The sequence below is a fragment of the Ceratocystis lukuohia genome (genome assembly GCF_044167205.1).
Source record: "Ceratocystis lukuohia strain C4212 chromosome Unknown Supercontig3_pilon, whole genome shotgun sequence".
NCBI lineage: Eukaryota > Fungi > Ascomycota > Sordariomycetes > Microascales > Ceratocystidaceae > Ceratocystis > Ceratocystis lukuohia.
Genome location: NW_027263522.1, coordinates 3567695 through 3595302, shown reverse-complemented (window position 1 = coordinate 3595302; position 27608 = coordinate 3567695). Strand labels below are relative to the sequence as shown.

At 48.2% G+C, this 27608-nt stretch overlaps 7 protein-coding genes across 7 annotated transcripts; 2 read left to right on the top strand and 5 right to left on the bottom strand.

The window, feature by feature from the left end:
• Nucleotides 1-347: 347 nt before the first annotated feature.
• Nucleotides 348-4775, bottom strand: HOO65_030907 (carbamoyl-phosphate synthase; the record flags this gene model as incomplete). Its single annotated transcript, XM_071001777.1, has 9 exons — nt 348-455; nt 557-2682; nt 2748-3058; nt 3123-3359; nt 3432-3618; nt 3945-4075; nt 4152-4245; nt 4357-4417; nt 4515-4775. 9 exons carry the CDS (start codon nt 4773-4775, stop codon nt 348-350), a joined length of 3516 nt encoding a protein of 1171 aa, XP_070860586.1.
• A 2226-nt stretch (nt 4776-7001) lies between these two features.
• Nucleotides 7002-7790, top strand: HOO65_030906 (translocation protein; the record flags this gene model as incomplete). Its single annotated transcript, XM_071002368.1, has 3 exons — nt 7002-7110; nt 7198-7505; nt 7584-7790. 3 exons carry the CDS (start codon nt 7002-7004, stop codon nt 7788-7790), a joined length of 624 nt encoding a protein of 207 aa, XP_070860585.1.
• Nucleotides 7791-8188: 398 nt separating this feature from the next.
• HOO65_030905 (origin recognition complex subunit) lies at nt 8189-11802 on the bottom strand (the record flags this gene model as incomplete). Its single annotated transcript, XM_071001804.1, has 5 exons — nt 8189-8239; nt 8629-9127; nt 9510-10657; nt 10723-11718; nt 11770-11802. The coding sequence occupies 5 exons, from the start codon at nt 11800-11802 to the stop codon at nt 8189-8191; spliced, it is 2727 nt and encodes a 908-aa protein (XP_070860584.1).
• Nucleotides 11803-13233: 1431 nt separating this feature from the next.
• Nucleotides 13234-15492, bottom strand: HOO65_030904 (PWWP domain-containing protein; the record flags this gene model as incomplete). Its single annotated transcript, XM_071001957.1, has 5 exons — nt 13234-13248; nt 13330-13920; nt 13982-14264; nt 14439-14877; nt 15387-15492. The coding sequence occupies 5 exons, from the start codon at nt 15490-15492 to the stop codon at nt 13234-13236; spliced, it is 1434 nt and encodes a 477-aa protein (XP_070860583.1).
• A 1917-nt stretch (nt 15493-17409) lies between these two features.
• HOO65_030903 (Pre-mRNA-splicing factor brr2) lies at nt 17410-24087 on the bottom strand (the record flags this gene model as incomplete). The annotated part of the gene is made up of 2 exons (XM_071001755.1): nt 17410-17941; nt 18011-24087. 2 exons carry the CDS (start codon nt 24085-24087, stop codon nt 17410-17412), a joined length of 6609 nt encoding a protein of 2202 aa, XP_070860582.1.
• A 924-nt stretch (nt 24088-25011) lies between these two features.
• On the top strand, nt 25012-26061 carry HOO65_030902 (uncharacterized protein; the record flags this gene model as incomplete). Its single annotated transcript, XM_071000519.1, has 1 exon — nt 25012-26061. One exon carries the CDS (start codon nt 25012-25014, stop codon nt 26059-26061), a length of 1050 nt encoding a protein of 349 aa, XP_070860581.1.
• Nucleotides 26062-26222: 161 nt separating this feature from the next.
• HOO65_030901 (replication factor c) lies at nt 26223-27560 on the bottom strand (the record flags this gene model as incomplete). The annotated part of the gene is made up of 4 exons (XM_071002213.1): nt 26223-26384; nt 26439-27227; nt 27297-27375; nt 27448-27560. 4 exons carry the CDS (start codon nt 27558-27560, stop codon nt 26223-26225), a joined length of 1143 nt encoding a protein of 380 aa, XP_070860580.1.
• Nucleotides 27561-27608: the final 48 nt, after the last annotated feature.

Genomic DNA, 27608 nt, shown 5'->3' with positions numbered 1-27608 from the left:
GTTGAATTGAAAATAAGGGACTGTACACCTAAAAGTCAAGAACGAAAGATTGACAAAAAAAGAAAAAAAAACTCGCAAAAAAGGACTTTTCTCTTCAAGTACTGGTAGTAACACATAGATTGAAGAAATCGAACGGGTAAATTAGACCTGATCATGTTCAACAACGAGGAATGGGGAGGGAGGATGTAAGAAGGAGAGCGTCGGCTATGAGGAAAAAAAGACGAGTAAGTAGTAGGGTGCGGGATATCACGAATAAAGGAGGAGAGAAGAAGGTGAATGTTTGGTGACAAAGCCCGAAAAAGGCTGATCGGAGGAGAGGAGGATTAGTAGCTTTGATCATGTGTGATTTACAGAGGCTTGCCGTTAATGAAGTCGGACCATCTGCGCACTTCGGAGGGGATGCCTTCGGAACGGGGTAGCTTCTCGCTCAGGCATTGGGCGAATAGCATGGCGGTCTGTATAGATGTGTGTTAGACAATGTGTATAATGGAACCAATTAGAAAGAAATGGGCTCTAGAGAGAGGGGCAGTTAGAAAGAACAAAAGAAAAAACTTACGTTGGGCTCCATGAACAGAGGAACGCCGAAGTCTACAGCATTCCGACGCATGACGTAATCAACATCGCTAGTGGTCTTGCCGCGGGCCAGAGCTAGGTTGAATACACCACGGATATCGTACTTGGCAAAGACTTCACGCAGAGCGCGCTTGTCCTCGGTGGGGAATTCGATAACCTCGACCTGAACGTTGCCCTTGGCGGACTTTTCAATAAAGTCCTTGACCTTCTTGTCGGCAGCGTACAGCTTGTAGCCCATAGGGGCCACGTAGTTAACGACGGTAGTCAACCATTCTTTGCTAACCTCACCGCCGAACAACAGACCCTCACCGGGCTCGGGAACACGGAAGTTCATGGTAGACTGGAGCGAGGCCCAGTACGCCTCAACTAGGGTTTTGCCGAAGCAGGCAATCTCACCAGTGGAGCTCATCTCGACACCCAGGAAAGGGTCGGCACCAGCGAGACGCGTCCAGCTGAACTGGGGGACCTTGGTGGCAAGGTAATCGCGCTTAACGGCCATCAAGTCCTTGGGGGCGGGCACATCCTTTCCAACTAGAGCCTTGGTAGCAGTCTCGATGAAGTTGGTGCCTAGGACCTTGGAGACGAAGGGGAACGAGCGCGAGGCACGAAGGTTGCATTCAATAACCTTGAGGGCATCCTGAGCACCGCCCTCATTGGCCTTGATGATCTGCATGTTGAAGGGCCCGGTAATGTTCCAGGCCTTGGCAACCTTCTGGGCAATCTCCTTAAGGCGGGCCATGGTGGTGTCGTCCAGGTTGGCGGGGGGAAGAACCAGGGTAGCATCACCCGAGTGGACACCAGCCTGTTCAACGTGAGAGCTGATAGCGTGCAGGATCAGCTCGCCGTTAGAAGCAACACCGTCAACATCGATTTCCTCGGCGCCCTCAATGAACTTGGTGATGACAACGGGGTGGTCGGGCGAAACGTTACTGGCAGCCTCTAGCTTTTCCTTGAGATCTTCGGGACTGCGGATGACGGTCATGGCAGCACCAGACAGGACGTAGCTAGGACGGACCAACACAGGGTAACCGACTTGGTCAGCAAAGTTGGAGGCTTCCTCAACCGAGGTCAGCTCCTTCCAGGCAGGTTGGTCAACACCGATTGAATCCAGGATCTCAGAGAACTTTTGGCGATCCTCGGCCTTGTCAATGTCCTTAGGGTCAGTGCCCAGAACATTAGCACCGCCGGTCTCCTGGAGACGCAGGGCAATGTTCTGAGGAAGTTGGCCACCGACTGACACTACAACGCCGGAGGCATTCTCCAGCTCGTAAATGTCCATGACACGCTCGTAGCTCAGCTCCTCAAAGTACAGCTTGTCGGCGGTGTCAAAGTCGGTACTGTAAGTTTCAGGGTTGTAGTTGATCATGACGGTCTTCTGACCCATCTCACGAAGAGTTTGAGTGGCACTTACAGCACACCAGTCGAACTCGACAGAGCTGCCAATACGGTAAACACCACTGCCCAAGATAATAGTGCCCTTGTCCTCAAAAGTGACGTCGTGAGACGAAGCGTTGTAAGTGGTGTATAGGTAGTTGGTGTTGGCAGGGAACTCAGCAGCTAGGGTATCAATCTTCTTAACCCAGGGGCGGATTCCAAATCCAGTACGAGCAGAACGGACAGCGTCTTCGGTAGAGTTGACAGAATGAGCAATCTGGCGATCAGAGAAGCCCATCTTCTTGGCCGATAGAATCTGATCCTTCTTCAAGGCTTCGACACTACCAGCAGCCTGTAGCTCCTTAGTCATGTCAACAATGTTCTGGAGTTTGTGTAGGAACCACTTGTCAATCTTGGTGATATCGTGAAGCTTGTCCACAGAGTAACCTTCGTGGAGCATAGCCTGACCAACAGCCAACCAACGACGGTCGGTGGGGTTCTTGAGAGTATCGTCAAGGTTCTCAAACTTGTCGCCCTGGAAGCCAACAAACTTGGGGTCAACCTGACGAATAGCCTTCTGGAAAGACTCCTCAAAGGTACGGCCGATGGCCATAACCTCACCAACAGACTTCATGGCAGAGCCAATGTCACGCTTAACGTGTTGGAATTTGGAAAGATCCCAGCGGGGAATCTTGGTCACAATGTAGTCTAGAGAGGGCTCGAAGTTGGCAGTAGCTATATGATGATTATGTTAGCATTGTTGATTTGGTCTCTAATTTTGGAACGGAGAAGAGACTTACTAGTCTTAGTGACAGCATTGGGAAGCTCAGGAAGAGAGTGGCCCAGTCCAATCTTGGCAGCAGTGTAGGCCAGGGGGTAACCAGTAGCCTTGGAAGCCAGAGCAGAAGATCGAGAAAGACGAGCATTGACCTCGATGACGCGGTAATCAAGACCATCAGGCTGCAGGGCGTACTGCACATTGCATTCACCAACAACGCCCAAATGGCGAACGATCTTGATGGCAGCAGAACGCAGCATGTGGTACTCCTCATCACTCAGAGTCTGGGAGGGGGCGACGACAATGGAGTCTCCAGTGTGGACACCAAGAGGGCTTGGATATTGGTTAGCAGGTGGACCGTTTCTTTTCCGCTTTTCCGCTTTATCCTTTAACTTACTCAAAGTTTTCCATGTTGCAGACGGTGATACAGTTGTTGTTGGCATCACGGACAACCTCGTACTCGACCTCCTTCCAGCCCTTGAGAGATTTCTCAACTAGAATCTGGGGAGAGAGGGTCAAAGAGCGGGCAGCCATGTTGCGGAGCTCATCCTCGTTGTTGGCAAAGCCGGAGCCGAGACCGCCCAGGGCGTAAGCGGCACGAACACTGAGAAGCAGGAAGGTTAGAGCGATTAGACTAGTGTGTAGATAATGTGGGATGTAACACATTATGTATCATTTGGTGCGACAAGGATTGCTTTTAACTTACATGATGGGGTAGCCAACCTTGTTGGCGGCATCCAGAGCCTCGTCAATGGTGGAAACAGCAATAGACTTGGCAATTGGAATATCGATCTCTTGCAGGGCCTTGGCAAACAGGTCACGATCCTCTGAAAGCTCCAGAGTGTCGACAGAAGTACCTAGAACACGAACGCCGTACTTTTCAAAGAGCCCCACTAAATTAGGCAAGAACTGCTAGTTAGCGCAAAGTCAATGTCAAACTAAGTGCTCAGTCAGGGCTAGCTATTTGCTCGCAATTTTCTCCCCAAGATAAGCGCCTATCTAAAGGAAGCGACTCTCTCGAGCGGAGCCGGAGACTGAGTTGACTAGGAAGCACTGTTCACCCTTAGGCGAGCTTTTTACGTGATGAAAATAGCAATATAGGCCATGACATTACAGTCCAAGTTCGTAAGAGGAACGACTGCTGATAATGGCATGGAGCTCTAAGTGCGAGCAAGAAAAAAGACAGCGATTAAACATTTAGAGTGGATTGAGTACTTACAGCGCTTCATCTCAACACCCAGGTTGAGGGCAGTCTGGCCACCAAAAGACAAGAAGATACCATCAGGCTTCTCCTTTTCAATGACGTAGCTCACGTACTCGGCAGTGACAGGTAGGTAGTAAACCTCGTCACTATGTTATTGTTAGCAGGGAAAAGAGAAGGAGAGAGGCGACCATGGAAATCAAGAATGTATGGTGGGTGACTCACGCAAGAGAGTGATTGGTTTGAATAGTGGCAATATTGGGGTTAATCAATACTGATTTGATGCCGGCCTCTTTCAGGGCTTTCAAGGCCTGAGAGCCTATTAATTGGTGGTGACAAGGTTAAAGACGGTTTGATGACGAAGAAGTAATTGGAGAATTGAAGGCGGAGCAAGAAACAAACCAAGTGGCTTGGAGTTGAGGCTACTTACCAGAGTAATCAAACTCTCCGGCCTGGCCAATGGCAAGACCACCACTGCCAATAACCAGAACCTACGGAAAGGGCGCAAGTGTTTGGTTAGCGGGGTTCTACTATGCGAATTATGGCAGCTAAGCCGCGGTCTTTAGCGGCCCATCAAGAGAGGCCTACCTTCTTCACGTCGATATGAGGACTGGTTTTGATGGCACCACTGGCCATGTAGGCCTGGGCATTGGGGGCAGCTTGCGAATCAGCAGCACGGCAAAGTGCTGTGTATGATAGTAACCGCTTCTGAGTCTGAGTACCGATGACAGATCTGTTTAAAGCAATGCGGGAAGAGGCAACTGCGAGTGAGCGAGCGTTGCTGTTGAGGCTCAAGCGAGAATTTCGCAGAGCAGCAGGGGCTCTGCCAGCGAGGGCTTGAAATGACATCTTGGAAAGCAAGAGAATATGCGCAAGGGCCGAGCCGACGGACGGGGGATGCGCAGTCGGGAGTCGGAAGACGGGGGAAGAAGAGGGTTAGGTCAGGACCCAGAAAGAGCAAGCCGGAGAAGAGAGAGAAGAGAGGAAGAGAGAAAAGGATAAACGCCAACCCGATAGACTATAACACCAAGGAGGGGAAATAAGGGACGACGATCGATTGTTTAGCTATCGATGAGAAGGAGGAGGAAAGAATAAAAAAAGAAACGAAAAAATTGCGAAGACCTGACTCGTAGTTCAAACGGGCGGCGTTTGTAAGAATGGTAGGATGCTTTTGTGGTGGGGGTTTGCAGAAAAAAAAAACAGTAATTGCCAATTCAATACCCTGTACAGACTGTAATTGGCCACAGACGATAAGATAAAGAGGCAAAGAAAGGCGGCTTTTCGCAGAGCTACTTTTTTGCTACGCCTTGTTCCTACCGGGCGTATTGTGGGCGACTGGATGCGACTAATATAGCTAGCTAGTCGACGGATTATAGAAGTAGGTACAAAGGAATAGTTCGGTGTAATGTAAACAGACCAAAAAGTTGAAGAAGTGGCCAAGATGTAACAGCTGGTTGAAGGGGAGGAGACGGCCTTTATAGCAATAACCTTTTTTGCCTTCAGTACAAAAACTAACTTCCCCCCAAAGATGCACACTTTGTTAGTCGATGGTGACACGGGTATCCTCCCCTTCCTGTCTACTCATCCAAGGTTGAGTCACCTGCAATCTTGATCCCTGCTTTGTTATGAGTCGGCCGCCTGTTTTGTTACGCACTTGGCATGGAAGCACCTGAGCACTTGACTGCTATGTGCGTGAAGCAAGGCAGGTCTCCAATGCCCTTGTATAACTGTTCTCGTAGCTTATTCTAAGTACTATATTTCATCGTGCAGTTGTCTAACATTCATTTCATACAAATGTGATGTTTCATTCACCGACAACATGTCAGAGTGCGTGTCTTGCCTCGCCCGTCCACCGCTCCCTTGGTTGCCGCAGGCTCAGAAAATATAGTAGTGTGAAGTTCAAAGCGAGTGGGTGGGTATGACTCGAGACGGCGGTGCAAGTCCGAAGGCCCCATGGCTGCTATCGAGGATGAAAACCTTGAGCTTCGTCAACTAGCTTAAACTAAAGCCTAGAGCAGGGCAAATAAACATGCATTCCTTTGCTTGGAGTATCCAGGAATGGTAAGACATGCATATAGAAAGCAAGAAGGAAAGAGTTTTTTATTTCATTTTATTTTATTTTTCTGAGCCTAGAAAACCCCATTATCAACTCTGCCATCTCATGCCACGGCTCCGGGCTGCTGCGATTTCTACGGCAGGGTTGCTGACTGTATAAATCAGACATACCAGTACACTTGATGGTTCTTCATATCAAATGAGCCCAATAAATAACTAATCAGCGCCGTAATCCCCCAGGAGAGCGCAAATCCTTCAAGCTCCACTTGGCTTGCTCATAACTAAGCCCATGGCTCCTGCTCTCTTGCTTTAATCACAGACCTTTTTCGGCCTCCCTCATCACCTCCTAGCGTCTGTAAACCGGCAAGTCTCCCCTAAAGGCCCCGCTTTGTTCTAGACCACATGTACTGAAGATGGACGTTGGATGGCCTCAGGCGTCTTTTTTCTGGCCTGGTGGCGCATGGCCGTGACTTATTCGTGCGGTGTTTCTGCAGCAACTTTGCAGTAGAATGCTGCGTAGGGATTCAGCAAAGGAAATTGTCGGCGATCCAGCAGACAAGACGATGCCGATCTGCCCTCACAGAAGACGTTGAGGTTGTTAAAAATTGTCGAGTAACAAACAAGCGCGATAAGATGATAAGAAGACTCAAAAGATAGAATGATACCCTGGGTTACACCACGACTGTTCTTCTGGCCCTCGACAGCTGTTGACATTTGCCCTGATATCTTTCGGCTAAACTCCGGCCGCAATAAGGACAGAAAGCGACTGCTAACAACAGCCTGGCCAGAAGTCACAAGTTAATCCAATGCCGTGAACAAAGACGTCACTTTCTTTAATTTTTCCATGAGCATTAACAACGACCACCTCAACCACACTCGTTAATTCTGCATTCTCAGCGGCCCTTTTCCTCCCGTGCCTAGACGCTCTTGACAATAACGAATATCGACCGGTATCGATAGTAATAGCTTGCCTGGGCTAAACTGGATCTCTGATCATTACCAAAACGACGACCATTCACCATGTTTCTCAACGTTGACTGGGCGGGCTTGATCCTGCCATTTGCCTACCTAACTGTCCTTCTCAGCTCGCTGATGGCCTTTTCAAGCATACACCGCAAGCGCAAGGCTTGTACGTGACCACTTATGCCCATGCCCCCATTCTCTCCCCATTAACCGCTGCCACCTTGTGACTTCGCTCTACTAACTACCCGAACAGCCCAGAGTGCCAATCTTGCCCCGTGGTTCCCGCCCCATCTTCAGCGCAACATATATCTCTCGCTCATGCACATGAACCCCGAATCCTCCGGCGAAAAAGAAAAAACCCCCCGCGTGCCTGATAGCGTGATTCGCGCTGCACTTCTGCGCAGAGCAGTTGAGGACATCCATCGCTTGATCCAGGTGCGTGCGGCCAAGCAGGCTCTCAAGTCACTGCTGGCCAAGGGCAGTGTCAGTGATGATCTATCACAGCGCTTCCAACGCGCAGAGAAGGATATGGAGGAAGAGCTGCGCGATGTTGTCATGGAGGTACGTTTCTCAGTCCAGCCAATCAGTCGTCAACAAAAAACATAGTACTAACTTGAAATCTTGCCGCGCTTCCTACAGGCGAATGCGTTAGCACCCAACTGGGGCCAGTCCATCTTCCAGTCTGCTAATGAGATTGCCGCGAACGAGGCGTTCAAAGCAAAGCTGGCCGAGGTCGAGTCGCAAACGGAAGCTGACAAGGAATGGTGGGCTAAGCGCAAGCTTGCCATTAAAGAAGAGCTGCTACAGGAGTTGGACCAGGAGACACCTGCCGCCGAGGCGAAGTAGATGTCTGTGAGATATCCCCTCGCTTGCCTTGTCTCGTTTTGTTTTTTTTCTCCTCAATTTAGAATCCCCTAAGAGATTTTTTTGCTAGAGTTTGATACATGTGCGGTAAATAAGCTTGCTTCTATTCATGTTATGGCGTTTCTGATCTAATCTTGTCTTATCTTGTCTTCAGGGTCGAGGCAACAGCAAACTGTGCCATAGGCTCCCAAGGCTCATGACCCATGTGTGAAGCAAAATTACGTCGACTCTTGAACTTTTGGCCGCCAATACTTTTGGACGGCTATTTTTTGAGCGTATGGGCCACTGGAGAGAGATGGAGATGAAGTCCTGACTCACCTAATGAAGCGGTGTCGGTATTTCTACGCTGGAGTCTCTAAGGCTGTTTGCTGGATGCTATATTATTCGCGGCTGAACTGGTAGACACTGAAGAAGGTCTGCTTGGAGGAGGACTATGCAGATCATAGTGCCACACAGCCACGGCAGCCTGCTCAGGGCTAAAGAAGTCAATTCCATAGTAGTCAAATAGTGCCGGTGCATAAATAGGCTTTGGACGGGGTTTGTGAGGCCGCTGGTCAGACAGAGTTCTGCGGCTAGAAACACATTTTACGGATGAGCAAACAACCGGCGAGTAGTTTTTAGGAGTGGCATCAACGCCTATTACCCCGGCTGCCTCGGTGAATTCAGATTGCAAAAAAGAAGAATGAGAAATCGGCGCGGAAGGTAGTGAGAGAGGGCTGATTGGCGGACTTGCTTTTTTAGACGGGACGGAGCTGCTGTTTGGGAAGTTCTGCAGGTAGTCAAGAATAATATCTGTATATCCAGGAGAGTAAAGACTTACTGGCGAGGTTAAGTCAGGCTTCCCATCATTGGGGCATGTGTCTATGTTAGCAGGATACTTTGAAGGGAGCTCCGCGTCGATTGGACTGACAGTGCAGCTTTTAGTAGTCTGAGACCCGAAGGGAACATGCCATGAATCACGAGCCAGCTCTGAGCGAACAGCTCCAATACGGGCTGTAGATTCCGCAGTAGGTATATCAAGAGTCGAGGCGAAAAGGGCGTGATGTGGGAAGCTAGAGTTAGATGAGGCAGAATACGGTGTCTGAATAGCCTCGTTATCCTGGTCCCAGTGTTTGAAAGGTAGGCAAATCTCAGCCCACATCTGGGCTTGAGAGGCGCATTGAGGGGGTAACAACCGCGAGAGGTCCTGTGACTTGCGACATCTGTGGTGTTCCTTTTCGGAGCACATGTAGGAAAAGGAAGAGCCTGATGGATCCTGAGCCACAGGCTGAGCAGGTGCAAGGCTGTTCTCGGCAGGAAAGGACATAACAACAAGGCGACTAGCGAGAGTTAAGTGATGAAATATAATATTGTCTTTCCTGGTTTGATCTATAGAATGAAGAGTAGATATACGGGAATAGGAGAAGGGAATCATAGCGTATATATACCCATTGCTTCTGATAATAAGCCCAATCCAGAAGGTACTGTGCTAGTACTAACAAAGAGACTCGACTATTCTTGGAAAGCTTTGTTATGCTAGAGAACAATGAACATGCGCACATGTGGAATTTGCAGTCAAAGAGATGAGGAGAAGGGAAATCAAAAACAAGTACATGTGAAAGGAAGGCAAATTAAGCGACTTGGAAGGAAAGGCATGCATTCTATGAAAGGCAATTCGCTGCAAATGAAAAAGGAGATAGAGGAAAAAAAAGATTGTCTTACAACCACTTTATCTTTGCAATGTGGTCTGTCTTCTTACGGCTTGGCTTGATATAGCCCAGCATCCTCAGCTCCGCCAGCCCTCTATAGAACAGACTCAGTGACTTGCGCTCATCCGTCTGAGGCCCTAACGCGCTCTTGAAAGCCGCCCACAAATCTGCCACATTAATTAGAGCACCCGCTTCTAGATAGAGCTGATAAAGAATGCAGGTCGCTGGTGGCACGCCCTTCTTATCGCCCGTGCAACAGGTACACGCCAAATAATCTTGTGGGCGGGCTAAACTTCGCTCAAAGACTAGACGAGGCCGGGGCACAAAGACGTCACGGTGCGGTGCACGGTTGTCGTACAGCCATGCTTCATGAAGCAGCTGCTTGGTCGCAGGAAAGATGCTAACCATCGCAGTAGCATCAATAGTGTGGGTATTTGACGCATCAGAAACTTTCAGTGTAGCATCTCGCACCATTGCTGTGAGAATGAGGCAAAGCTGGTTGATGATATCAGTAAAGTCCCGACTAGTGGCAGCCATGGCGGTGGTATCTTGTGTAATTTGCACATTTTGGGCAACAGCAGTGGCACGCGCGGTCTTGGAGGGACTAGAATGTGGACTTTGAAAAGGCGTTTTAGAGGCATCAGTGATGTTCTGCAGCAAGGAAATCTGGCTAGCAATCTTAGTGAGTTTCGAAATGGTATCCCTGTCAACAATGGTAGCGAGTGAAGTCGAGCAGGCCGTGAGTATGTGGGCAAGGACATTCTGTACGGCCTCTGGATTCATGCGTTTTATGGCAGCCATTGTTGGGGAGGACGGGCCGATTCCAATGCCGTCCACAAGCAGCTCAATGAAAACATCAATATACCCCGTTGTTCGCTTTTCGGCAGCACAAGCGATTTCCACGGCTACAAGAAGCTGACGCAGATAGGAGCGACGAAGATTATTCCACTTCTTAGTTTGATTTCGGAGAAACTCCGGATTGATTAGAAGAGCCTTCGCTGTATTCAAGTCTCCTTGAGCTACAAGAGCCTCAATGTATGTGTGAAAAGAAGGCATAGACTTAATGCCCTCGATAAGTTCTGCCTGAAGTCCGCAGGCATCCTCTTCCTCGGCCAACAGGATGCTCAGTGGGTTGGCGTAGAAATGGCACATATAGGCGTACTAGAACTCGTGTTGTTAGTAGGTGGTTCTCCTTAGTGTATCACCACCACGACCATCATACTCACCTTTAGAGAGTCAATAAACGACTGAATACCTGCCACCTGGTCCTGCTGCCTATCCACAAATGACCGTAGCAAATTCGGCCCTAGCCGCAGAGGCACATCAACGGCTGCAACCGCCACTCGAAAGACTCTTTCTAGGATAGTCATGCTCTTGACTACATCAAACTGCGCACCATAGAGCATGCGACAAGTCGATTTGAGCAACCGAGCCTGCAGCATCTCTGTACTAGTCGCAATTCCAAATAGTAGAGTAAAGGGAATTTGCGCACGCCATGAACTAAACAAGGTAATCAGATCGGACAATAGGCCACTATCAAAACCCTCTCCGTCCTGGAATGCCACAAAGATGTGCTCACATGGCCGCGCCTGTGTGTCCAGATATGCCTTTAACGCTGCTAGGTCATAGCCCAGAAACCTATCTCCAGCCTGTGCTGTCTGCAGTTCTTCCTCCTCTTCCTCTGCTTCCACCTCGGTAGGTGCCACACCCGCGCTTCCATTACTCAGGCCCGCTGTAACGCCGCACACAATCTGCTTTAAAGCTGACTTTATGGTCCCTGTGTCGGCAGAACGTAGCCTTACGAAGCGACTGGGTAGGGTATCTGTCAAGCTCTCAGATAACTGCTCAAAAAGCAGGTCCTGAGATGCAATGTTGGGCCCTGAGATGACAAAGGCCGCAGGTATGTGTGACGAGCCGCACTGCGTCGCTGCAACCTTGACAAAGTCACGCACCTGGTCGAGCGTGGCCTGGTTGGCTGACCGCAATACTTGCGTTATTCGAGAGTCGATATAGCCCCAGTTTTTGCGAAAGAGAGTCTCGCGTAAAGCTGTAGCAGCCGGCGACTCGGTGCCGCTTAACAAAGGCACAAATCTACCACTGGAAGGCGCTGTGGGTGGGATTTCCGACTCATGGCCAGCCTCTTTGCCAGTACGTCGTTTCTTAACGGGGCGATCGCCTGGGAAGACAGATGAATGTTCATCTGGCTGAAATACATATGCAACCTACTTCAAATATCAGTATGGCTAGGCTTTAGTAGGATGTGATTCACTCACCAGATCGTCATGTTCATTTGATATCGGATCCATGTCTAGGGTGGTTCAATGATACTACCTAGCTGCTAACAAATATAGCAATTGTTAAGTTGCAGTAATTGCAGGTTCAAGCTGGCTTTATTAACCTAAGATGAAGCCTTATACAGCGGCATTATATAGTTCCAAAAGGTATTATTAAGAATCAAAGTGCCAGGGATATCATTGACGATGACGCGACAGGACAACAAGCTCTCTACGCGTACAGTCAAGATAGATATTAAGCACTGTACATGAACACACCATTATTTTTGTCTCTACAGTGCCCACTATACTGTACAGGCTGTATATTTATCTCCACTTATTTCTCCAACATCACGACATAAGCCTAGGAGAAGCTGCAGAACTCACAAGAAACCGTTTCTGATAGGGTAAATAAACTCTCATATGCCGTCAGTTGATGACCGAAATCGCCAATTCAATTTTGCATATAACACACGCAATCACTCAACATCCCCCATCTCCCTGATCCTTATATCAACGACGACATGCACCTCCGTCACAACACACACACTTTAGCCTCTGCCTGATCCTTCACTCTACAGGTGTCCTTCATTCGCTGCTTCTTTTTCTGGTAAATCTGCATTCCGCCACTTGCAACTGACTGCGTGCGCTGGCCTGATTTGCTAAAAGGCAGATTTACTTGTCGGACGAAAGACGCAAGTTCGCCCAGAAAGTGTGGCTGTACAACATCGGAGATTCAGGTGAGAGACAGTCCCATAGTTATGGAAATAAGTAATACTAGCCAGTGGAATACAACTAAATGATGGGGGAAGTATGAAAAGAAGAGTGGAAAGTGACTCAAACAAGGAATCCACCACTGATTCCATCTCCTCCAACTATCCTACCCTACCCTCCCCCTAACGAACGATGCAAAACAAGTACATCATTTTTTCTTCTGTAGGCCCCAAGACCCCACGATAACCCTCTCCCTGTCGGGCCCTCAGACAAACAAGACGCCGAGACACAATAAACTTGGAAAGAAACGACATCGAACAAAGTGAGCCAAGATTCAACAACGGGGTTGTAATCGGCATGACCCCTGGTTCACCTCTAGGAGCCACATACGAGAACAACTATATCCTCACAAAAGACAGAATGGGGACGAAAGATAGAACGAATTTAAAGAAAAAAAAGAAAAATTTAACGTAACATAACCAAGAAAAAGAGCAAACAGAACCACGGTAGACCTTAAGGGAATAAGAGAACAAGGAAAAGGCGAAGAAACAAAAAAGAGCAGGCGGAGAGAGTAAATGTAATGTTGCCGATGCAATAACCTGCCAGAATCGAGAAGATGTTTGAGAAATAGTAGGAAAAAAGGAAAAAAAAAGGGTGTCGTCACGGACTAGTCGACTCTATGCATACACAAAAGAGGAAGCGAAGCATGACTGGAGCGTATTTGGAATTGGTGATCAGATATGATCGGGTTTACGCCTCGGCAGCCTAGTATCATGAGAAATTAGTTAGAGTATGCTTCCAAGAACGCTGAAAAGGACCTATTTCCCTGTGACTTGAGGAGCTTACCGTTCCTTCGTCTGCCTTGTCTGACCCCTCCGCCTCATAGACCTTCATCGTCTGGTCACCCATCACTGTTAGGTCGCCAGCCTCGTTGTCCTCGTTGCTTTTGCCGTTTGCCTCAGTCTTGTCACCATTAGCACTGTGCGACGCAGAAGCAGCAGTCTCTGATGCAAGCAGCTTGTTCCACAGACCAAGCAACTCGTTTGCTCGTGCCTTGAAGTTGAATTCGGCATCGCGGGGGATTGACTCCAGCTTGAGAATGGCTCTGAGAACCTTGTTAATCTTGGTTGCACGGATGATGCTAACCTCAAGGTCGGGCAAGGCCTCAAGCTTTGTCAGAAGCTCATCCATCAGCTCCATATCTTCAGGTTTGGGCGGGACATCACGTGTCAATAGACTCTTCTGCAGCCTATGGCGGAAGAAGCGGACTTCTCTCTCTTTACGCTCGTGGCGCTCCTCTGCGCTCATTTGAACCTCCTTGGGGGTGGCAGCCTTTTTGGTGGCAGGTTTAGGCTTGCTCGCCTTGGTTTTGTCACCGTTAGTCTTGGGGTTCGACACATTGAGCTTGATCTTGGGCTTCTTGGCATCAGGTTTGGACTACGGGAGAGTTAGCATTGCATGGGTGGGTGTGCAGTTGCATGCTACTACATCAACTTACATCATCATCAGCGGCCTTGCGCTTCTTGGACTTTTTGGGTGCTTCATCATCCGGAACTTCCAGGCTAGCCTTAGCCTTGGCCTCTGCCGCCTCTTTGGCAGCCTCCTCGGCAGCTACCATCTCCTCCTGGAACTGCTGAAGCATATCCTTGTAATATTCAATAGGATGGCCTTCACTAGCAAGCTCAAAAGCAGCCTGAAGATCTTTGCGCATCTTTTCGGTTTTGGTTTCGCGCGCCTTTTCAGCAGTCAGCTCGGAGAGGATAGAGTTAGGCACCCAGCCACTGTATGTCGTTTAGTTAGCTGCCGTAGTCTGACAAATGAAATTTTGGGGTAGCTCAAGCAAGAAAAATACCTCAACAAAAGATAGCGGAATCGAGCAACCACGCTACCCTTATTGATAGAGGAAATGTCTAGACACAGCCAACACAGATATAGGAGAATGGGGAGGTACTTACAATTCATTGGTGTAGAGATACATGACCGGGAAGGTTCTGTCGTTCATGCGCTTGCCACCATCAGCGTAGTCGTCGCGATAAGTGCCATCAGCACGTCTAGCAGTAACTGGTCTGGTACTTAGAAGCTGGGTGGGGAGCATGTCCTCATCTGCGATAATGGCAGGCCATGCTGGGAAGCCTTTGAGCTTCACGAGGAACTGGTCGCCGGGCTGGGCATCACGGTATTGCGAAGTGCGGATGGCCTTTTTCTTTTTGCCTCCTGACGAACCACCGCCAGACTTCTTTTTGGGTATGACCTTGTTAGTTGCCTTCTGCTTCTTCCCGGAGGCTGCATCAGCGTCCTTCATCTCGGTATCTTTATCCTCGGATTCAGCCTTGTCCTCTGACTTATCGCTCGACTCGTCAGCCTTCTCTTCGCTGGCGCTGGCTGCAGGGGTCTCTGTGCGACAGATGTGGCAGTTAGTATGGGGCTTCAAATTTAGTAGTGGAAGAAAACAAAGAGGCAATGGATCGATATGAAGAGGGTATTCGGGTAGAAATAAATAAACAATTTCGCCAGAGCGCGATGCGATATTCGAGTAGTAGTAGCGCGCAAGACAAAGTGGGTACAAAGTACAGTCACCGCATCAGAACATGAATGACGGCGGCAGGATGAACGACAGAGAGCGGCAAGACACAGAGTTTGCTTGAGCGCAGATGAAAATCACGCGCGATCAATGGCGCAATTGGCCAGCTGCTTAGCGGTCAATAGCTACGGAGCAATCGGGGCGCGAAGGCGATAGAGACATCAGGCCAGATGCATGTAGCTGCCAAACTGTAGCTATCGCATAAAGTAGCTTTGTTTTCGCGCCAGGAGTTTTGACGTGTAAACCGCAAAATATTCGATGGAAGAGGGACGCAGGCAGTTGAAGCGCGTTCACGATAGGATGGGTGGGTGGAATTGCCTACCTTCAATCTTCTCATCATCAGCGTCAGCCATCTTAACGTCGTTAGTGGCTTCAGCGACAACAGCCGTAGATTCCTCCTTCTCGGGGGTCTTGGCGGGAGACGGCATTATGAGTGAGTCGTTTGCGTTTACGGGGATGTTATAAGCGTTTGATTGTGGATTGGATTGGTGAATGGGATTGACTAGGACAATGGAAGCTCTCAAAATCGTGTGTACCGCAGCAATAGCTCAGTGCGCGTCCTAGATTTCGTATAATAACCAAAAATTAAAAAGAGCAGAAAAGGGGGAGATGTAGGACAGAAGCGTTATTATGATGGAGTTTTGTTCGTGATATAAAAGGGAAAAATAGAATAGAAAAAAAAAACAAGTTGGATAAATTGTTGTTGAAGGGGGAAGAAAAAATCCTGCCAAAGTTAACAGTCAATCGGGTGATGCGAGCGCGTTTCGTGGCGCGTGCTTGGCTTCTACTAAGCTTTTGGGGGTCTGGTTTCTAGCTTTTATTTTTGACCTTGGGCTCGCTTTGGCCTTACTTACTCTACCTTGCTTTGGCTATAGTCTTCGTTTTCTTAAAAAATCAAGACAGGCCAGAAAGAGAAAACGGAGGCGTGTGAAAGCCGCTGCATGTATTTTTTCAAGGTCTAAATAAAATGATGTTCAAACCCAAAATCGACAAACCAAAACGAAAGCCAGGACGAAGTTGAAGGGCAAAGCAGGCCTAGCAAAGATGGATAAGACTAACAATGATTGAAGCAAAAAAATATAGCCAGCTAGAATGATGGTTTTCCGTGGTAGACACACAGCAAAGTTAATGAAAATTCAGAAAAATAATTAAGAAGAACAAAAAGAAGGTAAAGAGTCACAAGACGAATAAGAATATAAACGAAATATCACCACTACCACTTCCTCCTTGTACTTAAGTACTTAAGTATCAGACAGGCACAGGTACAGGTACAGGTACAGAGTACATCTCACACTTGAAAAAAGCGCCTTGCAGAAGAGCTCACAGGCGGCCAGGCAACTTCCTGAGAAGGGAAGGTGGCAAGTGGGGACGGGCGGCCGTCCTGTCTACTTGCTTCCTTTTCTTTCTACAAGTCCCGGAAAGGAAGTTGCGTCGTTCCTCTTTCTCTTTTTCCATCCACCAAGGTCAAAGCTGTACCCAGCTTAAAAAGCTCCAGGAAAAAATTCCGAGTTACGTGATTCCAGCTTCTGATTGGCTTTTCCTTATGAAGTCACGTGATCTTACACGACCAGCAAACAAACCTCGACCACCTACCTCATTTCATTGTATAGCATATATTGTGTTGTGGATATTCCGCCACTATCCGGGTCAACATCGGGTAAATACACTATGTAGATATGTATAGCACGATGTGGCTCGTGAGAGAAAACTCTTCCCTTAATAGAATTAAGTTTAACAAAAGACAATCCATAACATATTGTATACGAATGTAGTTGTAGCCCCCCCCATGCTTTATTATAGTATGCGTGTCTGACTAATGCCGATTCTCATCTTCATGTGATTGTGACCTCGCAAAGTCTCGGTCTGAACCCCTGCACATCGCCCAGTCCAGCAAAATCATCATCGCTGCTCCTGTTAGTTGACATCTATTTCCTCATCGTGATCTTACTCTCTCCTTCATTGCCACTGCTAGCCTCGCTTCGACTTTCTCTAGCTATGTGTCGTACTCCACAATCATGCTGTACAACTCTCCGCCACTCGCCCATCCGGCGTCCTTATCCATATCATCATATCACTGTTTGTTACCATATCGTCTCACAGAATAGTAGTAGCCAAATAGTGAAATCACCGCGTTTTTCAAACGTCTATTATACAACAAAAACAAATTATGCCACTTAAAATCCCAGAAAAAGAAAGGAAACAGAAGCAAGCCACAAACTGCATGAAAACCCTAGGGTATGACACACAAGACACAAGACACAGGTAACAACAAAAAAATATCACATCCCTCTCTTTACCAGGGGACAATCATACCCACAGTCAGCGAACTAACCCCCCCCCCTTTTCTACTCGTCGTCATCCTCCTCCTCCTCATCGCTGTCCACCTCCATAGCCTCAGCTGCCGTAACCTCAAACTCCTGCTCCTGGTCTACCCCCATGTAACTGTCACTCATCATAAACAGCTTGCACTTGTGCACACCCGCCGTCGGCACAGTAAACTCCAGCTTCATCTTAAGCTCAGCACCCACCGTAACTCGCTTGATTGCTAAGAGAGTCTTCGTTGCCTCCTCGCCGACAACTAGCCACCAGTTCTCCATCTTCTTGGCGGGGTAAAAGGGTGCATGCACCGACGCATCAAAGTCGTCGTCCTCTTCGATGTTGCGCGTAATTTGAACTTGTAGGTAAGCGGGCTCACCGGCCTGAATCTCATCAGCGTCAACAACCTCATGCTCCAGTTCCATATCAGGGTACTTTTCATTGGTGAATTTGGCGACCTCAACAAGCTGGCTGTTTGACAGGGAAAGCCGCTTAATAAGAGTCTTATAGTTAGGATCCTCGGGGTTCATGGCTTCCATGAAGTCGAACACGTCCTTGACACTACAGACAAATACATGTTAGCAAATGCTTCACCGCTTCTAGGATGAAACTAAAAACAAAACTACTTACCCAGCTTCATTAGCTGCTTTAATAACCTCAGGTGAAAAGTGGGGAATCTGCTTCAGCGGGCTATCACGATCCCACATGGCTTGCACAACCATTTGCGACATCTCCATGGCATTCATGGCATTAAGCCAGCCTTCAGATGAGAGAATGTCCACCGTAGCGCTAAGCAAGCTCAGGGCCTTAGACAGGATGATCTCTTGGTCCTTAGACAAATCAATAGGCAGCTGCATACGCGAAAAATGCGCCTGCAGCAGAACGAACGCTTTGAAATGTGCCGATTCAGCATTAGCATCTGCCATTTTGACAGGGAGCATGTTGTAGATCTTGCGCAACAGACTTTCCTCGTGGCGACGCGACTGCAGCGACTCGAACTCGGTAGCCGACGTGATAATCTCCAGAATACCCTTAAGTTTAGTCGTAGCCTTGAGGGACATGAGGAAGGTTTGCATCGTGACATTGGAAATATTATAGTACGCTGCAATCATGGCTGCGTTCTGCGGCGACACAGAGCCGTCTTCTTCATCGAAGTCAATAATCTTTGCTTCTGAAAGCTCATTGATTGCCGTCTCGACGAGATCAGAGATATACGTGCTTAAACCATCATGGCTAGTATCCGTCAAGGCATAGTAGCTGGGGTTAGCCAGCAGTCGGCGATAAAAGTACGTAAAGGTAGTCCAGTTGATGGCGTCGTCAATCGACTCAATCATTTTAGTGCTAACTTCTGTCACGAACGCGTCGTTGAGGAAATTGTGCAGATGTGACTCTACAGGCAAAGCTTCATTGAGGAACTTTTTGAAGTAGTCTCGCTTAGCTGTGGGAACCATCAGAGTACCGCGTCCACGACCGTCTTTGGAAGGTTGGAGTGCCTTGCCAAACATGTGGAGAACCTCAGCAATTGGGTAATCCACATAGCGGTGCTCACGACCCTCAAAATACTGAGTACCCATGACCACTACTAAATGTGCTGTGCTGTTGAGCTCCCAGCAAACATCGCGTGAAGCAATCAGAACCTGAATCGCTCCATTGTCATACAAATGCTTGACAATCTTGCGGTCGTTCTGGCTTAATGCCTCGTGATAGTAGCCGACACCGTGTGAAATGGCCTCAGCAAGGGCCTCCTCGTGGATATGCTCTAAAATACGCTTTAGCTGCTCAGGATCGGCATGCAAGAATCGGTCCTCGTTGTCATCTACTAGGCAGGCAGCAAGAATATCACGCGCCGTAGCGCGGGTCTGTTTTCTGCTGGGTACAAACACAATTGCAGGCTGAGAAGGAGAAAGCTGGAGAATAGATAGGTACGTCGGCTTAGCCATGGCAAGCATAAGTGAAGGGAAATGAGGCACAGAGTACGACTGGATGTGCAGCTCAAGAGGAATAGGACGAACATGCGGACTGAAGTTATAGATGTCGTGCTTCTTCGCGCCAATCCACTCGCCAATATCCCTCGCGTTAGCCAAGGAAACACTAAGCCCTACGATTCTCATAGGGAGCTCAGTTTGAGTACGGATAAAGTGCATGCGAGATACAATCACCTCGTATATATAGCCCTGGTTACCACCCAAAAGATGCAGCTCATCAGCAATAAACAGCTCGACAGTCTGCACGTTCTTGCGGCGACGCCACTGTCTAGATAGAACATCCCACTGTGAGGGGGTGGCTAGAATCAGGTCGCCTTGCTCAAGAAGCTTCAGGTCACGTGTAGTCTCACCCGTGAGCTTGACAATCTCCTTACCGCCACGAATCCCGCCGAGGCGTTTCTGCCAATCTTGCAAACGAATGTCGACAAGGTCTTGACTAGGTACTACATAGACAGCACGTCCGTGGTCCTTTTGAGACCAAAGATGCAGAATAGAGAACTCAGCACAAACTGTCTTGCCACTGCCAGTGGGCGCTGCAACAAGCACGTTCTGGTCTGTGGTGAATAGCGAATTGAAAGTCTGTGTCTGAATACGGTTGAAGTGTTCCCACTCGGGGTATAACCCTTGGTACTCCTTCAGTTTGAGCGCCGACACTGGCAGAGGCTGCAACTCAAGCAGCTCTGTGTGAGGGGGGAACTTCTCGGGCAGAATCAGCTTTTGGAAGCTTATGGGTAAACGAGTCTCAGAGTGCATCCAACGATCAGAAATAACAGAGATAAAGTAGTTGGGAGGCAAGGGGTCGGAGATAGGAACAGTAAAGTCTACCATGTGTTCATTGTCCTCGGAAACAGCGTAGTCCTTGCGCAGCACAAACTGATCATAAAACAAAATCTCCTCGCCGTCACAGTCCTCAACGACAATCCAAAAGCCTTCAGAAGTACCATGGACGTTGTCATCCCACTCAAAATTGGGCGAAATTGACAATCCGACATGTAGTAGAGAGCGCGTAATAGGCTTAGCATAGGCTTGAACCTCAAGGCGGGGGAATTTGGCAACCAACTCGCAAACAGTTCGACCGGCACGAGGCATGCCTAGGAGCTCACCCATTCGAGGTGGGTCGAGATTAAAGTAGGCGCTCCATGGCGCCTCAATCCGCTCCATCTTGTGCACCACGTCTTTGGGGCAACTAGGGAACTGTCGTAGAGGAGACATAGTAGGCCACATCCGCTTTTCCGCCATTTTACATAGATCCAAGGCAGTTTTGGCCACTGATGACCACCCCTTTTTCATAGTAATCTCAAAGACGGCACGCAGAATACGTCCAGCTGATTGAGTAACATAGACCATGTCAGCAACGAGAGCCAAGCCATCTAGCTTGAGGCGCGAGATATAGGCCTGAAGAAGCACATTAATTTTAGTGTGAGGCTCTTCAATGCTTTCCTTGATTGGGATTGGGACGGTCTGGAGGAGCTTCGCAAGTTCAACCTTTTCGTCCTGACGAACGGGGATGTACTTGAACTCAGCCGATAGAGCGAAGATGCGGAAGAAGTCGATGACAGTAATGGAAGGTTGAATAAGGGCGTTGTACGTCTCCATAGAGTCATGTGTGATGTAGTAATGAGAAGCAATGCGCCCCAACTCCGTAGACTGGATCTTACCAGTCTTTTCGTCATATTTGATCAGATTTGACTTCCGCAAGATCAAGGCCGCGGAATGAATCAAGTCCACGCGCTTTTGCTCCAAAGCATCATCATCTTCATACTCAGCACCAACCTGGTACAAACCAGGCGATCGCAGCATGCGAACAAATAGGTAAGTGTATCCAAGCCATTCAACACCCTCGTCACGCGTTCGCACATTGCCTAAAACAACCTCAGCGTTGAGATTGTCAACCAAACGACTCACAAGCTGACTTTCAATAGGTAACTGCTGGTTCATGAGGGACAAATAGTACTGAATCTCGGACTGAGAAGTAATGATGATACCCTCACCGTACGTGTCGAACTGGGGGCGGCCAGCACGGCCCAGCATCTGTAAAACATCCTGAGGGCTCAGCTCAACCCAGCTACCCTTTTCGGGGGAGTAGACCTGAGTGCCCTTGATGATGACAGTGTGAGCAGGCAAGTTAACACCCCAAGCCAAAGTAGCCGTGCAGACGAGGACCTGGATAGCACCACGAGCAAAAAGATCCTCGACATCGGAGCGGTCCATGCGGTTCATTCCGGCATGGTGAATACCAAAGCCTTGAGGCAGAAGGTCCTTAAGGTCTTTGTCCGTCGCATCATCAGCAGCCTCCTTCAAAACCTCGCGAGATCCAGCATCATGACGCAGAATCTGGTTAATGGTACCCAGTTCCAAAGCCTTGTCGCGAATATAACGAGCAGTCTTGGCTGTTTCCTTTCGAGAATGTACAAAAATCAACATCTGGTTGCGGTTGGTTCCTACGTGCTCAATGACTTTATTGTAACACACGTCATTCATGATCTTTAGCTGCTTGATAGGTTTCCGATCGGTAACACCAATAAACTCTTGGCGAAGAGGGCAGGGACGGAATGACCCATCAAAATGGAAGACGCCAGTTGCGGGATCTGCGCGTACAAAGCTAGCGACGTCTCTGTAATTGGGCAGTGTAGCAGACAACCCGACAATTCTCACAGGTTCCCCAGACTGTTCTGTTTTGCGAATGGTACGAGCCACAATGCTCTCAAGAACAGGCCCACGATCATCATGTAGCAAATGAATTTCGTCGATAATAATCAGACGAACAAGATTAGTATAGGTAAGGTCGGTAGCTTTGCGGGTAATGACGTCCCATTTCTCAGGTGTAGTTACAATAATCTGAGTCTCGGAAATTTGCTGCTTAGTGAGCTGGCGATCACCAGTCAACTCGGCAACAGTAACCCCATAAGGCTCAAGGCGCTTACCAAAGTTGCCGACCTGCTCCTGAACCAAGGCCTTCAAGGGTGCAATATACACAATCTTAAAGGCATCGAGATCGATCACACCAGTAGAGGGATCACGATGTTTGCCCAGCTCACGCAAGATAGTAAGCATAGAAACATTCGTTTTACCACTACCAGTTGGGGCACAAACTAACATGTTGCCATCATTCTCAAAAGCAGTAGGGAAACATTGTGATTGGATGCGGTTAAGGGACTTCGTGGTGCTAAAAGGACACCGAGCCCACTCGGGGAGGTCAGATATGGGAATGAGACGGTCATTAGGGTCGTTTCGCTTCTTAGGAGGAGGGACATGGATCTCTTCATAGCCTTTGAACGTGCGTTTTGTTGACCCTTCAGGTAGGCGGACTTTTGGATTTGTCATAAGATGGTTGCCCTGATCGAACACCAGGTTCTCAAGGTTTACAATCTTGCGGGGTTTCAGCCCACCAACTAGTTGACCCTCGTCCTTTTCAGTCTTAACAGGCGCAGAGATAATATCACTTGGAACGTCGATATCCATCTTAATTTCTTTCTTGAGCTTAGCCTCGCTTGATCCCTTGCCGTGAAGCTCGTTCAGAATCCATTGCAGGCCCTCAGATGCCATCTCACGCTCAACTACGAGACGCTTCTCCTCACCATCAGCCCGCGCAAGCCGAGTAAGCCATACAACCTTTTCACGGTTTGCGATAAGTCTGTTAACGAGTTCGTGATGTTCGAAGTCAAACAACTCCATGAGATCGTTTTCGATTTCGCGTAGCTGCTTTTCCTCACCACCAGCCTCATCCGGCTCGCCTGATAATATTCGTAGAGCCTCGATGGTCTTGTCATGTTGTTCGTGGGGGTCTTCGTACAGTTTTCCAATGAGACGCTGCAGCCAGTAGGCATCAATTTCACGGGCAGGTATCGATTTCGTCGTCTCCTTTGACTTCTCAGAAAGGCCAGTAGCAGCAGGCGCCGAGTCAATCAACATTTCGTCGTCGCTTATATTCTCGTCATTTTTGTCGTCAGACTTTTCTTGGTCGTTGTCCTCTTCTTCGTCTTCATCGTCGGAAGATTGATCTCGGACCTCGTCTACAAAGCCTCCCTCTTCGTCACCGTCATCGTCATCAAAGGCAACGGCAACGCCCTGGCGGTCGTCTAATTCGTCGTTATTGTCAACATCCATAGCGCTCGTTTGGGATTCGTCATCTTGTGCGTCGTAATCAGTTATCTTCTTTGACAAGTTGATCAACTCGTTAAACTCCTTCGGACTCAGGGAAGTGCCAAGAATGTCGTCGATTTCCTTTTTCTTGTCAAAGTCCTTCATATCCTCATCTTTGAGATACTCTAAGACTGCATCGGCAGCACTCCGCACCACATCATAGGAAACATCGCCAAGATTGTTGGCAACAATAGTGAGAATGAGATTGAAGGTTGCCCGCGTCTCAACGGTGCGTGGTCTGTACTGAATGCCCTCAACAGCAATGTCAGCAGCACTGAGGCCACGGCCGAGGGCGCTTCCAACCTTGCTCTTGCGCTTTTCGCGCTCAAGAATGTCTCTCCCATCTTGTGCATTGCCACGCTCGATACTTGATAACATGGAAGATTTTTTAGATTTCGGTAGACTGTCTCGAAGTACTCTAGAGCCCATGTCGACAATCTTCAAGCGCCCGGAGAGAGATTCAGGGTCGCCAGTAGCCTCATCGTTTCGTCTCGTAACGAACCGACGGTCTGCCTGGAGAACCAGGTTAGACATGGCCGAGTATTTGTACTGGGATACATCGCGATTGGCGCCCGACATGATGGGCAGGTTGTCGTGGTAGTCGGGTTGAATTGAAGCCGGTGAAGATGTGTAACCAAGGCTGAGAAGCCAGGTAAGCTCCCACAGAATGTTAAATTAAGGCAAGTAAGGTCATTCAACAAATGAAACAGAAAACTAGAGATCTTGGTGCAATATTAGGTGTGAAGTAGCAAGTTTAAGTGTTTTCAGAACCTAATTGGCACAAAAGAGTGGTGTGTAGCTCAAACGTATGAGCCTAGCCTTGCGATTTTGCGATAACTTTAGTTTGTCGCAAACCTATCAAAAATTATAATTTTCAGCCTCAAAGCTTTGTGTGGCGTAAATCGGGCAGTCACGTGGACTCGCGTCGCAAAGTCTATTATGTAATCCGATAACCCTAAGCTGGGTTTTTTGGTGTCCAACTATCTCTTAGAAATAGCCAAGAATACAGTGTATTACTTCATTTTTTGACTCCTATTATCAATATTCGCTAATATCTCAACCTCTTTTTCTGAAACCATTAAAACATCAAGTGGGGTCATGTCATCAGTCAAAAGCGATATTGTGGCATTAAAGAAGACTTTAGAGCCTTATATTAAGCAGAGAGATGAAGTGGCTTACATTAGAAGGACACTTGCACTCTATCTTCAAGACTCAATAGATGGGCCTGAACTTGAGAGTCCAGTCTCCTTGGTTGATGAATCCTCTCAAGTCAATATACCCTCAGATTTGATGGGTCTCAGGCGGCAGTATCTGCAGGCATTGGAAACTAATCTGAAAGCAACATTGGCCTTTCAAAATGTGCGGTCCCAATTATCAAAACCGCCGCTAACTGAGCCTGCGAGAGTTTTGGGTAATACGGACATTGTTTGCGAGAAACTTGCTCTCATTAAATCAAAACAAAAAGAGGAAAAATTAAAGAAGGTGACCCAATATCTCGACGAGATGAGTGGTAAGCCAGCGGCTCAACCTGGGTTTCTTGACCCTGTGGACATACTCAATGGCTCAGTCCCATTGCCAGAGATACCCGAAGAAGTTATCGTTGGAATCGTGGACGAATGTAGAGTTTATGGAGATGACTCTACTATATCCCAAAACGAGCTTAACGAGCTCCGAAAACAAACTATCAAGACCAAGGCTCTCCTCAAGCAGGAAGAAAAGCGTCTGGAAGCTGCCAGAAAGTCATTACCGATAGACTCGAAGCAAATTGCCGAAACACGGAAACGTTATGCCCTCAACGCAACACGTAATGAACTCATAAAATGGATTGAGACGGAGTTGTCGAAAGCATCACAGGATACCGCTGTCAACGAGCCCACCAAATCGCCAAAGACAAACAAGATTCCTAGTATTGAAGAAATCGCGGCCCTCACTCAGGGAGCCAAACATAAATATACGGAGTACAATGAATACCGACAAGCGTTACTCAATATAATTGAATCAGTTCCTAAGATCGATGCTGAGTTTTTACCAACGCCACTAGAGCCACAACGTGGTGCAGATATACCCAAAGCAGACTCGATTGCGCATCTGATGACACCCTATCTCAATAAGCTTTTTACGCTCTCCCGAGAGCAACGGGGAATTATATCTCATAAAGCCCATATAAACTCTAGCTTTTCCAAGCAAGACAAAGAAAGTTGTCAAGTCTTGGATCACTTAGCTGAGGAGAGTCAGCTGCTGATTTCATACGGCACAGACAAATATCATGAAGGGGTGGATGAAGAAGCGCCAGCCCCTTCCACTCGGGTTTTAGAGTGGTCGTACTCAGCAGAAGCAGCCAAAATCTCTAATATGGAAGCCGTTGCGGAGAAGATGGAGGTAGGTCAAGTGGCCCTTGAGACTACACAAGCTGTCTTAGTTGAGATACAAGGGGCGATTGACCCGGAGTCTGGACAGGACCGGTGTGAGGCTGATGATAATAGAGTTGGTGCGAAGGAAAACTGTGACATTTGGAAGCGAATCAACGGAAAACTAGGGTTGATAGGGCAGTGAATTTAGTATGTAAAATCATCGTCTATTGATGGGCAGGATGAGGTCATTGCTAGAAGAAATCTACGAATAATAGAAGAATCAAACGGCCGTCTAAATGTGTCAATAAATACAGGTATGAATCTAAGTTTTGCAAGTGGCTGACTGGAACTATTTAGTAAGCACTATTGCGCCAAGACTTCCGCTATTCTGAGAGCAAGATCTAGTATTGAGAGATGCTCATCTGCACCATCAAGGAGGCGCTTATCAATCTCGGAGAAGACAAGGACAATTTTGTTCTTATGCTTGTCGGCAATAGCCTCATCATAGACGATGGTTTGATACAACTGTTGGGGGATATTAGTATCAGTCTACCTTTGATTGCTAACGGATAGGCTCACCTGGCTCAACACTTGACTGGCACTCCAGCCATCAGCAACAATATCTTCTACAACTGCCGAGATTCGAGGGTATGCTTCTTGTCTGGGATTGGGCCGGATGGCCTCCAATAGGTGGTCAACAGTGGCATCAGGGATAACACCAGCAATGTCTTCAATGATTTTGACGGTTACCATGGATTGCGTGGTGCCAGGGTCCATGGCTTCATCGCCGTCGCCGTCTTTTGGCTTTGCACCGACTAGCCTTGCAGCACTTTGAAGAAAGGTAATGGACTTTCTTAAATCGCCATCGCTAGCCTTGATTAGGGCATCAATAGCTCCGTCATCAACTAGGACACCCTCTTTTGCGGCAATCTCTTCTAGCCTTTTCTTAGCGTTTCCTTGGTCAAGACTCTTGAATCGGAACTTGCTGCAACGACTGGCAAGGGGGTCTATTATGCGAGTGACGTAGTTGCAGATTAGACAGAAGCGGGTGATTTTGCTGTACGTCTCCATCGTTCGGCGAAGCGCACTTTGTGCGTCTTGGGTCATAGAATCAGCCTCGTCGAGAATGATGATTTTGAAAGGGGGACATGGATATTTGTCCTTATAATGAGATGGCGGGTTTGTAAGCTGCATACGGGCAAAGTCCTTGACTTTTTCTCGGACGATTGAGATACCTCGCTCGTCAGAGGCGTTCAGTTCAAGAACGCGGCTTTTGATCATCTCAGGGCCGTAGAGCTCCTTTGCAAGGGCTAGGATGGTAGATGTTTTACCAGTTCCCGGCGGGCCATAGAACAACATGTGAGGTAGCTGCGAAGTGAAATTTGTAAGTTAGATGCGATTGTTGTTTAGTATAATCGTTGGAGATGCCAGACTAACATTGGAAGCATGTAGAGTCTTTCGTAGAATGGTGGTAGTATGATCCTGGGCAGCAACGTCATCCAGAGTTTTGGGCCGGCTGAAGAGAAAAGAAAGGAAAAGACGTGTTAGCAACAACTGTCAATGTTATGGAGGCTACAAGTCTACCGACTATTTCTCAACCCATGGTTGGGTGCGGCCAGCGTCGGCGCCTTTATCTTGCTTGGTTGTAGTACTGTTAGCGGCAGCGGCTTTCCTGGCCTTCAGATCGAAGAAGCTGGCCATTGGGGGCTAGGCACTATGGGTAGCGTGTAAGTGGTGGAACTGTAGACT